The sequence below is a fragment of the Equus przewalskii genome, chromosome 6, assembly GCF_037783145.1.
Source record: "Equus przewalskii isolate Varuska chromosome 6, EquPr2, whole genome shotgun sequence".
Lineage (NCBI taxonomy): Eukaryota > Metazoa > Chordata > Mammalia > Perissodactyla > Equidae > Equus > Equus przewalskii.
In genome coordinates, this window is record NC_091836.1 from 11644561 (window position 1) to 11659210 (window position 14650).

Sequence of the window (14650 nt, forward strand, 5' to 3'; positions counted from 1 at the left end):
TTAGCCGATGGTAGAATAGATATCCGTTCTGGTTCTGTGTTTAGTTAGAGGCTGGAAAAACCTATAACGTGGTTAGTAATGTCCTCCACTTGCCCCATTCCACACACACACACACAAAACCTTTCCAGGAGGCACAACCCACAACACAATACACCACACAAATTGTGCTAGAGCCCCTCCTAAGAGCACATAATATAGACAATGGAAAATGTAGCTTGGGTGTTTTTTTTCCCTCTTTCCTTCCAGGAATCAGACCTGTTGTAGGGAGATGCTGCCACACACACACATATTTAATTCCATAACATGGCATTAAAAGTCGTCTGTCCCTTTACAGAGCAGCTCTCGTCCTTCTCCAGCACCAAGCTTATTAAGTTGTTCTCAGAAAGGATCCCTTTGTGCCTTTTCACCTGCGTAAAATGACTCCTTCTTCATTTTGCTCACGGAAAATAAGTGACTGCCCATTTCCAGCACTGAATTAGGCGTCAGCTTGTGTTGATAAAGCTCCAACGCCATCAATTAGACAGATCATTGGAGTAAACAGAATTGGAAACAAACTTGTCAGGATTATAGGCTTTGCAGTAGATGAAAAGAAGTTAGATTTGATATATGAATGGATAATTTCTTTCTAAGCATAAAATAAGAGGAAGAGATCATAAAGGAAATGTAGAAAGACCAGAATGTATTAAAATAATCTGTCTATTTCAAAAGATATTAAATCATCAAAAGGCAAAGTGTTAGGGAACTTATGTAGTACATGATACAGGATTACCATCTCTTATAAACAAGATATATTCACAAATCAATGTGAAAAAGATAAAAGTCTTCAGTGGAAAAAATGGGCCAAGAATATGATAGGGCATTTCATCAAAGAAGAAATATAAACTATAGTGAATATTGTAACTTTCAATGTCACATCTTCAAAAAACATTGCAAATTAATAATAGTAGGAGGATGTTATTGTAATTTATTAAAAGATAATATCTACTGTTAATGGAAGTATGGGAAAGTGAGCAAAGTTTTGCCTTCTGGTGGGAACATAAAATCATTCAATCATTCTTGAGGTAAATCTGACAACATATTTCAACAGACTTTAAATGTGCAAGATAGTTGAAATTATTTCTTTTGGCAGGAATTTACCCAAGAGAAATTATCGGAGATGAGCATAAAAATAAATCATATAAATATGTTGATCCAAGAGTTATTCACAATGCAGAAATTTAGAAACATCTGAAATGGAGGAAAGAAATAATTGGGGTATATACACATATCGCTTGTCCAAAAGTGGAATTGATGTGGCTATGAAAAGTTTTATTTGGAAAATCTTTTAATGACATTGGGCAATATGCATTAGCTTAAGTGGAAAAAAAGCAAAGTTTAAGCCAGAATGTACACTATTATTGAGGTTTCTTTAAAGTAAGTTTGTGTATTACACATAGAAATATTAACAGTGGGATTGCAATTTTTATTATCTGTATGTTTCTGTTATAATAATGAATAATGAATAAACTTGCAATAATGACTATGCATTACTTCTATAATTAGGAAAAAAGTCAAGGGGAAAAGAATTCCTTTCAGAAACCCAGATTTTCAGTTTCCACATATCACTAAATATGCTTTCAACAATTTCCTCTTACCCCACTTCCTAAATGAAGGGAACTCCTTAGGTTCTACCCTTACACCTCTGTTCTTATCTTTCAGTTTGTGCCCCTGACATCGCTTCTATTTTCATACTGTCTATAACATCTTGGTGAATGTCTCCTAGGTCATGATTTCATTGCCTGACCGTCTTTGCACTGCCCTCTGACTGATTACCAGCACTTCAGACCACCACTTGTTAGTGACAAATATGAAATGTCACACATCACCATTTTCTCAAATTTGCTCCTGCTTCTCATTTCTTTAATTCTGTTAATGCTGGTTTATGATTTCATCTATCAAAATTATCTTTGACTTTTTTTCCCCCTTGCTTCGCATACCCACATCCTTCAACTTCTCTTTCTTACTGGGATATACCAAACACTTATCAAATAAGAAGTCTCTAGGGGCCGGCCCAGTGATGCAGCAGTTAAGTTTGCACCTTCCTCTTCTCAGTGGCCCGGGGTTCGCCGGTTTGGATCCCAGGTGTGGACATGGCACGCTTGGCAAAAGCTATGCTGGCGTCCCACATATAAAGTAGAGGAAGATGGGCATGGATGTTAGCTCAGGGCCAGTCTTCCTCGGCAAAAAGAGGAAGATTGGCAGTAGTTAGCTCAGGGCTAATCTTCCTCAAAAAAAAAGAAAGAAGTCTCCTTTAATAAATCAGAGCAAACAAGAGGTGCATTCACATTTAATGATTATATAATTTATATATATTAATCAATATAGTCTATACTGTCCTCTCTTTAATCTTCTTAAAATTCTGGGTTGATCTCGTCAACCCCTTCCTCAAGCTTTTGCACAGTCTATAGGCTGAAGTTTGCACTCATTCTCTCTTTTCTGCCTTAACTCTCATTTCTGATGGTTTCAAACAAAATCTTTTGATCTATGAAACATAATTTTTCCTGACTCTATTCCCTCGAACTCATTTCCTTTATCTCCACCTGCTCTAAATGTCTCCATTCTTCAGAGTCCAGCTTAAATCCATTCTCCTCTGGGAAAGATTTAACAAATATAACATGAGACTTTTTCCTCTGTTTGGAATTGAGATAGCTGTTGTAGTTAGGGAAGAATTTAGGTATCTGCCAGAACTATATGGTTTTCTTATGTAATTAACTTGGTTTCCTCCCAGGATGGCTTTACCATTCCCTTTCTGTGTAAACAACAGATTATACCTGTTGTTCTGGCATAGTTATTACTAGTGCTTCCTTTTGGTTTTAAAAGTTTGAAAAATAAATTATATGGTTATCTTACTTTTCCAGTACAAAATACATAGCAACAGTTGCTAGTGGGTATATAAGCAAGGCTGCTAGTGAAACACACACTGTGAGCTTAAGGACTAAAGAGATTCATCTCAAGTAAAAGAATGTCTTTCTAAATCTTGTACTGAAAAGGAATTAAGTTGTTGTTTTCTTTAAGCACTGTACATTCTAGATGATCTTTCAAAGTGGATTTGGTATATCGAATGCAGTTGCCTAGATTGGAGGTGATGGAAAATATCTATAACTGACAAATGGCAAGAGTCATTATTTCTCTTTTATTCTTCTTTGGTTCCCTCCCCCCACTTTGATGAGGTGAGATTGTCCATGACAAATAAGTTTCTGAGGAAATGACTTAATACTCAAAAGTTAAGGGTCCCCAAGACCACCTCCAGGTTTGGTGATTTGCTACGAGGCCTCATAGCTATGATTTATTACAGTGAAATGATATAAAGAAAAATCGAAGAATGCATAGGGTGAAGTCTGAGGGAAACCAGGCAAAAGCTTCAAAGAGTCATCTCCTAGTGGAGACACACAGGACAGGCTTAATTCCCCTGGAAATGGGCTGTGACAACATGTGTGAAATGTTGTCTATTAGAAACTTGATATAGACTGCGTGCCTGTAGTTTTTAGTGGGGGCTGATCACATAGGCACCCTCTGCTTGTCATGTGCCCAGATTCCAGACTCCCAGAAGGAAAGCAGGTGTTAAAATAAACCGTATTGTTTCCATAAACAATATGGTTTTGGCAGAGTGAGCTCCTCTTGTCAGTTAGGGTGGTGGGAACTCTCCCGAAATCCACACTCCCAGCTGCCAGCCAAGAGCCAACCTCGTAAGCAGGCCTTTCAGTGGATAGCATTCGTGCCTGCTGTGCTTGCTCTTTTCTGCGCAGCTTTGTTGATTAGAAATAATCATTTTAGGCTCTAAAGGTGCTTCAAAATTCTAGTTTGTTTCCATGTGCCAGACAACACAACCAATGACATTATCTTTTAAAATAACAAAAGCTTCAGAAATAACTTGTGGAATAGAATGTTATCTCTGAGACTGAAAATATTCTTGCATCCTTTACACCCAGTGGTGTACCAGGGCTTTCTCTTGGAGAGCTGATTTTCTCATCGCTAACTTCCACGTTCAGTGATATTGGGTTTGTCATTTGGAACTGGCTATTTTGGAAATATTTCTACCACAGAAACCAGCAAATACTGCAAATCAGGCTTTCTCCCCCCAAGAGAGCCAGTTGCTAAACATTTATTAGCATACTGCCACCTCTGCCTCCTTACCATTTGCTCTATAAATAGTGTGTTCTTCTAAGCAGTAGGAAGAAGAAAATATATATGATTTGAGCGGAATACTGATTTTCTTTTTGATGGAATGTCTCTGTTTCCTAAACAATCTTTGGGAGCTAAGAATCTTCTGGTCCAAATTTTCTACCTGCTTTATGTGTTCTTCTCATATATTAGTCTAGAAACTTGGAATTCTCAACTTTAAAAATCCCTAGAAAGTTGCTTATAATATATTGGGTTATTTTTAATTATATAAATAAATGCCGTGGTATGTAGAAAGTATATATAATTATTTTTAAAGATGTTTTAAATGAAGTTTTAAGATGCTGTGATGGCCAACTCAGCAAACCTAATTTTATCTTTTTTTTTTTCCTTTGGGCTTTTGTTTGTGAAATTATCATTGTAAAATGGCTCCAAAGCAATATTCTATTCCCAAATTGTTGTTGGCGGATACTTAGTATTCAGGAGAGTCCATTGTTTTCATCCGCTTGTAGTAATCTCAGCTGGCAGTGAGGATGTGAATCTGGGCAAGGAAAGTAAAATCCTGACTCTCTATGAAACCAAAGTCAGTTTTAAAGAGAGCATCTGAGTGTGACAGTGGGCATAGAAGAGGGGAGAGAGGCAACGTCAAAAAGAAAGTGAAATTATCTCATAACCCTTTTCCCACACTTTATCAATAGAACCTTATGGTAGTCATAAAGAATAAGCATGTATGACATTGGTGGAGCATGATTCGTTAGGTTCATGCTCCATTCAATGGTTCTTGGACTGTTTTTGGCTCTGCCACCAGTATTATCATTCTAAGAGTTTTCCTAATGCTGTGATTCTGCTGCTTAATATTCACAGATGATTCTTCCTTAATTAAAACCTGAATTTGTTATGCAGTGTTCACGATCTTTTATCATGTGATGCCAACCTTACTTCTGCCTCCTTTCCTCCACTTATTTGCTCTGTAGCCAAACTCTGTCAGACACTTTCATGCCTTTTTACTCTTTCATGAGTGACCCCTTTTTTCTCTTTGACTGTTCGCTGCCAGGTGTTCATCCTTAGATACAACTCAAACCACCACCATTTTATCCCAGAACTTAGTCTCTTTTTCTATGACCCCATAGATTTCCATATACATTTATATATCTCTTTTATAATAGTCATACATCGCTTAACAAGGGGGATATGTCCTGAGAAATGTGTTGTGAGACAATTTTGTCATTGTGTGATCACAGAGTGTACTTTCACAAACCTAGGTGGTATAGCCTACCACACAGCTAGGCTGTATGGTAGTAATCTTATGGGACCACCGCTGTATATATGGTCTGTCATTGAGCAAAATGTTGTTATGCGGTGCATGACTGTACTTTTTAAAATGTACTGAATGTTGTCAACTTACTCTGTGAGGTTTTTCTTTTCCCCTCCCATGCCATACACTATAAGGTCTTGTGGGCAAGGACTGTGTTTTCCCAGTCTCTGTATTCCCAGGACATAATAATTGCTATATTAAAACTCTTTGCAGGACTTATTTTTAAAGATTTGAGAGTAAAAGAAGATTTGAGTCCCTCTCTAGCACAGAACCATCAATAATTATTTCCTGTGTCATGGTTTGCCTTTTTGTGCTCTTTAGGCAGATACACAGATTGACCGAGAACATCAAAACTTCTATGAAGCATCACTAGAATATGTCTTTAAAATTCAAGAGGTTCAAGAAAAAAAGAAGTTTGAATTTGTTGAACCGGTAAGTTTTAGGTTCCCTATAAAATAGTAGTTCCAATACATTCTATGAAAAAAACCCTCATAGTGTTTTTCTGCTGAAAATTATGATTTTTAAAAATAAAAGGAGAGGGAGGAGTGGGGGAGGGTGAATAGGCGGAGCACAGGGCACATTTAGGGCAGTGAAACTATATGGTACTCTAATGGTGGAGACACGTCATGTATTTCTCAAAACCCATGGAATGTACAACGCCAAGAGTGGATCCCAGTGTAAACTATAGTCTTTAATTAATAATAATGTGTCAGTGTTGGGTAATGATTTACAACAAATATACCACACTAATGCAAGATGTTAATAATGGGGGAAACCGTGTGTGTAGGGGCTGAAGGGGTATATAGGAACTCAATTTATAATTTCTGTTCAATTTTTCTGTAAACCTAAAACTGTTCTAAAAAATAGTTTAATTTTTTTAAAAAAAAAATTAAAGCAGGTACATTACGTATACCTCAGTGTATACACCTCGCCACTAAAGTGACCCATTTACCCAACCTTGAGGTGAAGGAAGAAAACGTCAGGCTGTATTTCTCCCTTTGTTCCACTTGCTTTTTGTAAGGCTAGGACCTGCCTGATTTTCCAATGAAGTCATTTATTTTCCTAAGTCAGAGTAGAAAGTAATGGATTCCCTAATGTAAACTGCATTACAGAAAAGAACAGGTGGCTGGTCTTTATAAGCTGACTTCATTTTCTTAGCATTTTTTTCCCCAAGTAATACCCTAATACGTTACCATATTGCCTGAGTAGACATCTTCATGAGGCATCATCTGTGATGAATAAAGGTAAGTTCTATAATCAAGATAATCTTCTGTTAATATATAATGCTCAATTCCCGTGAGATGAGAGGACAGCGATAGTAAATTGCATGTTATTAAAAATATAATGTAAGCCATACGTTTCTTCCTATGTCAATTTGTAAAAGAAAAAAAATCTATTTATCATAAGAAATAAAATACCCTGTTCCTGTTTTAGTGGAAGTGATGGGGAGAAGAGAAGGGAAGACCATTTTAAAATATATTTGACAGAATTCGTTTCCTGATGGAAACCCATCAGCGATTCCCTAAAGATGATAGGAAACGGAGACAGAAAGGAGCCTGGGAAGTGTTGTCAGTCCCTGTCCCTGCCTGGCTCCCAGCACCTCTGCTTCACTCTGCTGCCTTCAGCTGGAGCCACCTGACTCTTTCCTGTAAACTGGGCACTTGGCAACTTTCTAAGACCAGCTGTTCAGCTAGAGGGAATGTAAGGAACTGGAGGCCACAATGCAGGCTCAGGGATGTGACTTTCACCTTTGATTTGGGATAAGAGTCTTGACTCCAAGTTCTATTTGCCAAATAGCCAAGTCCTTAAACTTACACCCCTTAGAATGAATTGGTAACCTCATATTTAGTAGACAGTTTGAGGATCTGATTTAACTTATTTTGGGGGCCTTCTGAAGCTGATCTGGGGTTCATGGACAACTGGTCAGCCTAACAACCCATATTCTAGGAGGATGACCAATACTTAAAATTCCTTCTCGCCTTCTCATGGACTAAGTCCTGCCTCCGGATCCTACCATGGTCTTTGAAGCCTCTCTACTTGCTGGCAAACTTCCTCCTTAGGGCCTGCCTCTTGGGATTTCTGAATTTTGTCCCTTCTTGATGCTAAACTGGTAGAGTACCCTCATTAATTCTGATGGTTTCCTTCATGCCTGTTCCCATTCCCTTCAGATACTGTGTTCATCTGCTATGCTGGTCTTCCTTGTACCTGGAATGGTCCTTTCACATCTGTAATACCTCTTCTCTTCTGGAAGGGCATGAAGGTAGCCTATTTCCGCATCTAAGCCTCTTTTATAACCCGTCCTGTCTGGGAACAGTGAACTAGACCATTCAGTAAGATGATATCAGGTATAGAAGGAGAAGATTGTAAAATTATTTGTTCACAAGTGACAGAAGGAGTGATAAGAATTTATGAATTTCTGTGATAATGCATGTAGAGAAGTGGAAACCATCCTTCAATTGAAGTGTGTTTACTTTCTTCCCTCTACCGTATCCCAAACTGGGATGGCCTGATAAGTCTTCTGTAATGCGTGCCTTTCTTGTGACACCACAATCAAAATTGATGTAAAATTTGTCCTTCTTCCAAAATATTTTCTTGGCTGCTGTATTTTTCCTATTAGAATGTCTGGCCAAACTAAATAGTACCGTCAGTTTAGTCTCATTCTCATTTCTAGCCACAAAGTCTCATCCATGGGGTTCTCCTCAATTTCCATTTCAGTAATGAGAAGAATAGGAATGGGAGCAATGAAACATGGGCATGTTGCTCTTTAGGTTATGGATTTACAAATTAATTTGGAGGAAAAAAGTTTTTAAAATTTCAAAAACAGAGCTCCCAAGAGCTATAAACTTAAAAACAGAGGAGGACGTTTTAATATCTTTGTGGTTTTTATTCTGCAGAAATCCAATTCCTGTTGCATTACCGTTTCATATAGCAGAAATCGAGCAGTCTCCTCTAGTTTTAGCCCAGATTTATTTAACAAATAAGCATTAGAGTAGAGCAAAATGCCCTAGGGATGGAACCGATCTCATAAAGATTGTGAGATATCAGGTAGAAGATATAAATGGGGGCTGCTGATTGGTATTAAATATCCTTCCTACTTTATGATGGTGCATTTGAGATAACTTTACAATCTTTCAATTAATATGAAGATCTTAGTACTTGCGATAAAATTTCCACAGAATATTCAAGTGACGTTAGGAGTAAACATTCCTGCAGTGTTGTTTGTCCAAGGAAAACCTGGGTCTAATATGTAGGAAAAAGAGGGAATATGTACATATTTTTTCATAAATTAACTATGTCATTAAGTATACAGAAAATCAGCTTTTTAAATACAATTCTTCATCAGCTATACAGTTTTAATGGCCTTTTTCTTTTTTCATTTATCATATTTTATATGGAAAGTAATTGTAGCTAACTGGTGATTTCTAGACCTGCACCATCCAGTGTCGTCGCAATTACCCACAATAGCTATTGAGCACTTGACTTGAGGCTAGTCTGGATTAGGATGTGCTGGAAGTGTGAAATACGTACTAGAGTGCAAAGGCTTAGTGTGGAAAAAAAGCCTGTAAAATATCTCTTTAAACCCTCTTTATATTGATTGCATATTGAAATAATATTTGGGTATATTCAATAAAATATTAAATTTCGCTTAGTTTAAAATTTTTTTTATGTGCTTACTAATAAATTTAAAATTTCACGTTGATTTTCATGTGTGGTTCACATTAATGTTTCTGTCAAGTAGCGGGAGACTGCATCCTTTCGTATTTGCCAACAAAATACAGGAGTCCAGGTCTGTAATGGGGGAAAAAATGGGGCAGAAGCATAATCTTCTCTGACTTCTGATTGTTAAGATCCTCCTACTTCTCAGGGTTGCCTGGACTTATGAGAGGTTTGATGATTAGGAGAAAAAGTTTAAGAAGTACACTGAATGTGGACAGCGTGCATAAGAGAGCTGAGTCCTAGTGTATCAGTAGCATATTGTGGTACATGAAGGTTTGTGGCTCAGAAAACCGAAAGAATCTTTTTATGACTTGACTCCCTTATGGTTCATTTGACTGCAGTTTGGGTATGTTTTGATTACATCTTTTGAGCATATTTAGTTGGGACTAATGTGTTGTGAGCAACTATTATGTGCTATGTGTTTTCTCTGCGTTGCCTCACATAAACCCCCCAGTGGCTTTATTATTAGGTAATTATTGTCCTTCCAGATGAGGAAGTTAAGTCACAGAAAGAATGTTAGTTGCCTGAGGTCACAAACCTAAAGAGGGGGATAGCCAGGAATCCAGAACCCAAATCTGAAGTTGCTATACAGTCGCACTTACTACCTCAATGGCTACTTAACTACCAAAATTGGTCCTTTGTAATACTTGCTCTGACCAAACAAAATGGATGACCCTAGCAAATTTTATCGTAAAGCTATTTAAATTCCTTAAAATTAGAAGAAGAAAATAAAAGGTTGACCTTTACTTTGGTAAAGGTAATTGAATCATGCACAGATCTGCCCGTTCATTTATTTGTTCTTCCATCCTTCTTGGATCATCCTACTTTAAAAGTTATTTCCCCAGGCCGCAGTTGTCTGGCCACTTTCCATGTAGAGACAGAGAAGTATAATGGCTAACTGATTGGCAGTAAGATGGAATCTGTCTCCAATCTCCTAGTCGTGCAAATTTGGCATGTTTTTCAAACTCTGTGTGCCTCAGGTCTTTATCTGTAAATTGGGGATAAAAATTGTATGTAGTTCCCAGGGTTGTGGTGTGGCTCAACCAGTGTAGGTAATGCGCAGAGAAAGGGGCACGTGTGTCATTAGCATCAGTAAGGTATCAGCTAGTATGAGCTTTCACGTGGACTATTTTCCCTAGATATGAAAACAGTATTGATGAATTCGTTTATTAGCGTGGCTTCAGAGTCAGAGGTAGCTTTTCAAAAACGCATTTTTAATTTTAACGTGCTTCTAAATAGACATCTAAATTCTGTAAGAGCATTTTAATATTAGAATATTCTTTTTAGATTGTATTTTTATATTATGTTTAAAAGTAATATGGAAAACGAAAATAAGCCATTGTATATAACCTAAAATACACTGCTTTTGATACTCTTTCCTTAGGTCTGCTAAATTTAATTTGAAATTATTTCCTGAAGAAAATTTCTGTTAAATTGCTTAATATGCTTTAGCTCTTTAGCTTATTATATCATAAAGTATAGTATAAAATACTTTTTGGGTTCTCTAAAGAAGTTTGAATAATTTCGAGACTAAATAATAGCTACTTGCTAAGTTAAAAAAGTCTCTCAGGTAGTATATAAACCTGCAAGTCTTGAAAGTTAAACCTTTTTGTGTTTTTTTTCAATGTGTTTGCTTAGCTTTAATATAGAAAATTTAACTTAAGGTAAATCAAAGGGAGCAAATAAAAGTCTTTTTTTTTTTTTTTTTTTTTTGAAACTGTAGGAGTAAAGGTTAAATTTCTCTGCTACTGAAAACCTAACCAAAATCATTCTCCAGAAGTGAAACAGTAAAGCTCTCCTCGGGTCATGTATCTGAAAATAAAATCTCTATTGGTCCTTGGATTTAGTTCTAGATACTGTTCTTGAAAATCTGAAATTTGCAGTAGCAGTTAAATAGTGAATGGAATTTTGGAAAAGTAAGAAAAATACGTTCTATTTGTTTGGCTGACTCATTGCCTTGAATTTTATTTTAGAAATCAATGTTGGAAACACCTGGTCTCAATGTAGCTTCTGCAGGACCTTAATCATCTTGCTGACTGCCTTACTTTCTTCATTCTTACTGAGCCGAAAAGATGAGCTTCTTCATTGCTTCTGTTACTTTACCACAGAACCTACCTCCAGCCACTTCGTCTGAATTCCATCCCCTTGCAGGCTTGGAAATTCGCCTTCAAGAACTTGAGTGATTCTTCACTGCTGGAGCAATATACAGCCGTGACTTCAGAAAGTTTTGGCTTTTTAAAAGTAATTGAATCGATACACCTATCTGTCTATTCATTCATTTATTCTTCTCTCCTTCTTTCATCATCCTCTGTTAAAAGTTGTCCACCCCAAGCCACAGTTGACTGGCTACTTTCCATCCTTGGCTCTCTTTTCTCTTCAATTTTCTCATTCATTTGGTTAGATTTTGATACTCATTTCCATTCAATAAACTCCTCTGAACCTCTATGCATTACAATTAAAGCACTGTATAGTCATTTTGAGGCTATCCTTTCAGATATTTCTAAGTTTCCTCCAAATAAGGAATGGCAAAGGCTACAGGTTTAATTCATAGGCCGGACCCTTGCACAGTGTCAAAACTGATGTCTTTGCCCCACTTTCACAATCTTCTTAGGGGTGTCCAGTGGCCAAATGTAGAGGTCTACATAAGACTTTGATGTCTTTTAGTGCATTATGGTGCTCTGGGTATGGAGCGAGGTTTATTTTTTTAAAAACAGCCTTATTGGGATGTAAATCACATACCATAAAATTCACCCATAGTTAGTTAATTTTTGTTTATGGTGTGAAGTAGTGCTCTAACTTCATTCGTTTACATGTGGCTATCCAGTGCTCCAAGAATCGTTTGTTGAAAAGACTATTCTTTCCCCATTGTGTGGTCTTGGCACCTTTGTTGAGAATAAGTTGACTGTAGAAGTAGGGGTTTATTTCTAGACTCTCAGTTCTCTTCCATTGTTTGTATGTCTATCCTTGTGGCAGTATCATGCATTGTTGATTGCTGTTGCTTTGTATTAAATTTTGAAATCAAGAAGTGTGGCTTTAACTCCTTTGTTCTTTTTCAAGATTGTTTTGACTGGTTTGGCCCCCTTGTAATTCCGTTTGAATCAGCTTGTCAATTATTGTAAAGAGGTCAGCTGGGCTTCTGATAGGGACTGCATTGAATCTGCAATCAATTTGGAGAGTATTGCCAAATTAACAATATTAATTTTTCCAATCCATGAACTTGAAATATCTTTCTTTTATTTGGACCTTCTTTATTTCTTTAAACAATGTTTTGTACTTTTCAAATTGTACATTTTTTACTTTTTAAAAAATGTACTCCTAAGAATTTTATTCTTTTTGCAGCTATTGTAAATGGAATTGTTGATTTCGTTTTCAGAAAGTTCATTGCAAGTGTATAGAAATACAGTTGATCTTGTATCCTGCAACCCTGTTGAACTTATTTATTAGTTCTAGTATTTTTATAGATTTACTAGTTCTAGTAGGTTTTTTAGGAGTTTCAGAGACTAAGTTCTTAGGAGATAAGGAATGAATCACATCATTGAAAGAGGCTTTACATTTCAGTTGTTCTCTTCAGTTTGGGAACAGTCCTGGAATTAGTGCATCGATTGCTTTGGGGTTCCTCCTTTCACTCCCATGCTAGCTTAAACTCCTTTTCTCACTTTTCTCTGCCGTTCACAGTATCACTGGTAACTGTGGGCCCTTAAGGCTTGAAATCTGGTGGTTAATGGGCTAAGAAATTATGAATATTTGTTCCTTTGCTAACTTGTAATGAGTTTTGCTAAATGATTATTTATTTATAAATGCAGTATCAGTTTTTACATTTGGTCAGATTATTGGAGTGACAAATAGTAATTTGATTCTAAAACCTTTGGGAATAATAAAATGTTATAAATTTTTCCTGATGATATAAGTGACTTTATTAATGCTAAAACCTAATCTGTCTATCTAGTAGTTTGCAGTTGTTCTTGTTGTTATTGTTATTATTTTAAAGGTCAGGCTCACTTTAAGGCAGGCTGAGCCAGTTGTCTTGTCCATATCATGCCACCCACTCAGGCAGATTGAACAAAGAAAATGACACATGGGAAATGCAATTCTTAAAGATTTTCAGGCTGTCCTATTAAGTTCCCTTAATTTAGCATCATGAGGATAAAATGAAGAGTATTTACACGTAAAAAATGTTTAACTTTGCTACCATCTAGAGGCAGTTATTTCATACATGCTGTCTTTGTTAAACTTTCCCAAAAGCTGCTTCCAAAGTAGATGTGGAACAAAAGGAAAAGGTGGGTGGTTCTTTGTATATCATTTTTCCGTACCTTGCAAAGAATTGTACTTTCCCTAGTGGGTGCTCAGCATGCACTGTGAGATTAAAATGTATTTGTCTGCTGCTAAGTGAATCTGAATTCTGCTAACAGATGCCAATAGATTTATTTATTTAGATGGATCTCAGGGAATTGAGTGTTTTATAGAAAGATTTATTACAGATATTCTATGTATCTTCTTTATAAGTTTAATTAAATTCTTTGTACTTAGGATGATATTAGAGTAGCATCTTCCTTGTATGGCATCCGGTTCATAATAAGACAGTTTAATTGTGGACTAATTGTAGACATTAAAACATGAAACAGGGGCCGGCCTGGTGGCGCAGGAGTTAAGTTCACACGTTCTGCTTCAGCTGCCCGGGGTTCGCCGGTTCAGTTCCCAGGTGGGACGTACGCACCACTTATCAAGCCATGATGTGGCAGGCGTCCCACATATAAAGTAGAGGAAGATGGGGATGCATGTTAGCTCAGGGCCAGTCTTCCTCAGCAAAAAGAGGAGGATTGGCAGCAGATGTTAGCTCAGGGCTAATCTTCCTCCAAAAAAAAAAACCACACAAAACATGAAACAGTGCTTATAACAATTTCATAAACTATTATTCGGATATTTAGAAAACTAGTGTTGTCTATATACTTCAAAAGTATTTTCTTAGTTTGTCTCTGAAAACCTCTAAATCCACATATCCAAGCCCCAATTAATTAAAGATATTTTTTAATTCTATTTTAAGATACATTTGTTTTTAATCAGACCACAATATATGCAGACTATATATTTTCAATTATTGTGCAATTTGACAAATATAGCATCACTTTAGTAGAGGATCATCTATTGAATATTTAGTTTTGGTAATAATTATCAATTGATATAAAGTTGACAGTGTAAAATAATTCTAAAATTTACATTTTGTCGCATCACAAACTGTTAACCAAGAGAAGGAAAGTCTTTGAAATATAACAACTTGGGCCCAGCGCAGTGGCGTAGTGATTGAGTTCGCCCGCTCCACTTCAGCGGCCTGGGGTTCATATGTTAGGATTCTGGATGCAGACCTAGCACTGCTTGTCAAGTCATGCTGTGGTTTCCTCCCACATAAATGGAGGAAGATCAGCACAGATGTTAGCTCAGGGCCAGTCTTCCTCCCACACGCAC

At 36.8% G+C, this 14650-nt stretch overlaps 1 protein-coding gene across 1 annotated transcript in view; it reads left to right on the forward strand.

Moving 5' to 3' along the window:
* ARHGAP42 (Rho GTPase activating protein 42) overlaps positions 1 to 14650 on the forward strand; it is a 263289-nt gene that overhangs the window by 194762 nt on the left and 53877 nt on the right. Inside the window, exon 6 of the mRNA XM_070623015.1 lies at positions 5795 to 5905. Within this exon, the coding sequence (XP_070479116.1) occupies positions 5795 to 5905 (111 nt within the window). The remainder of the gene's footprint in view (positions 1 to 5794; positions 5906 to 14650) is intronic.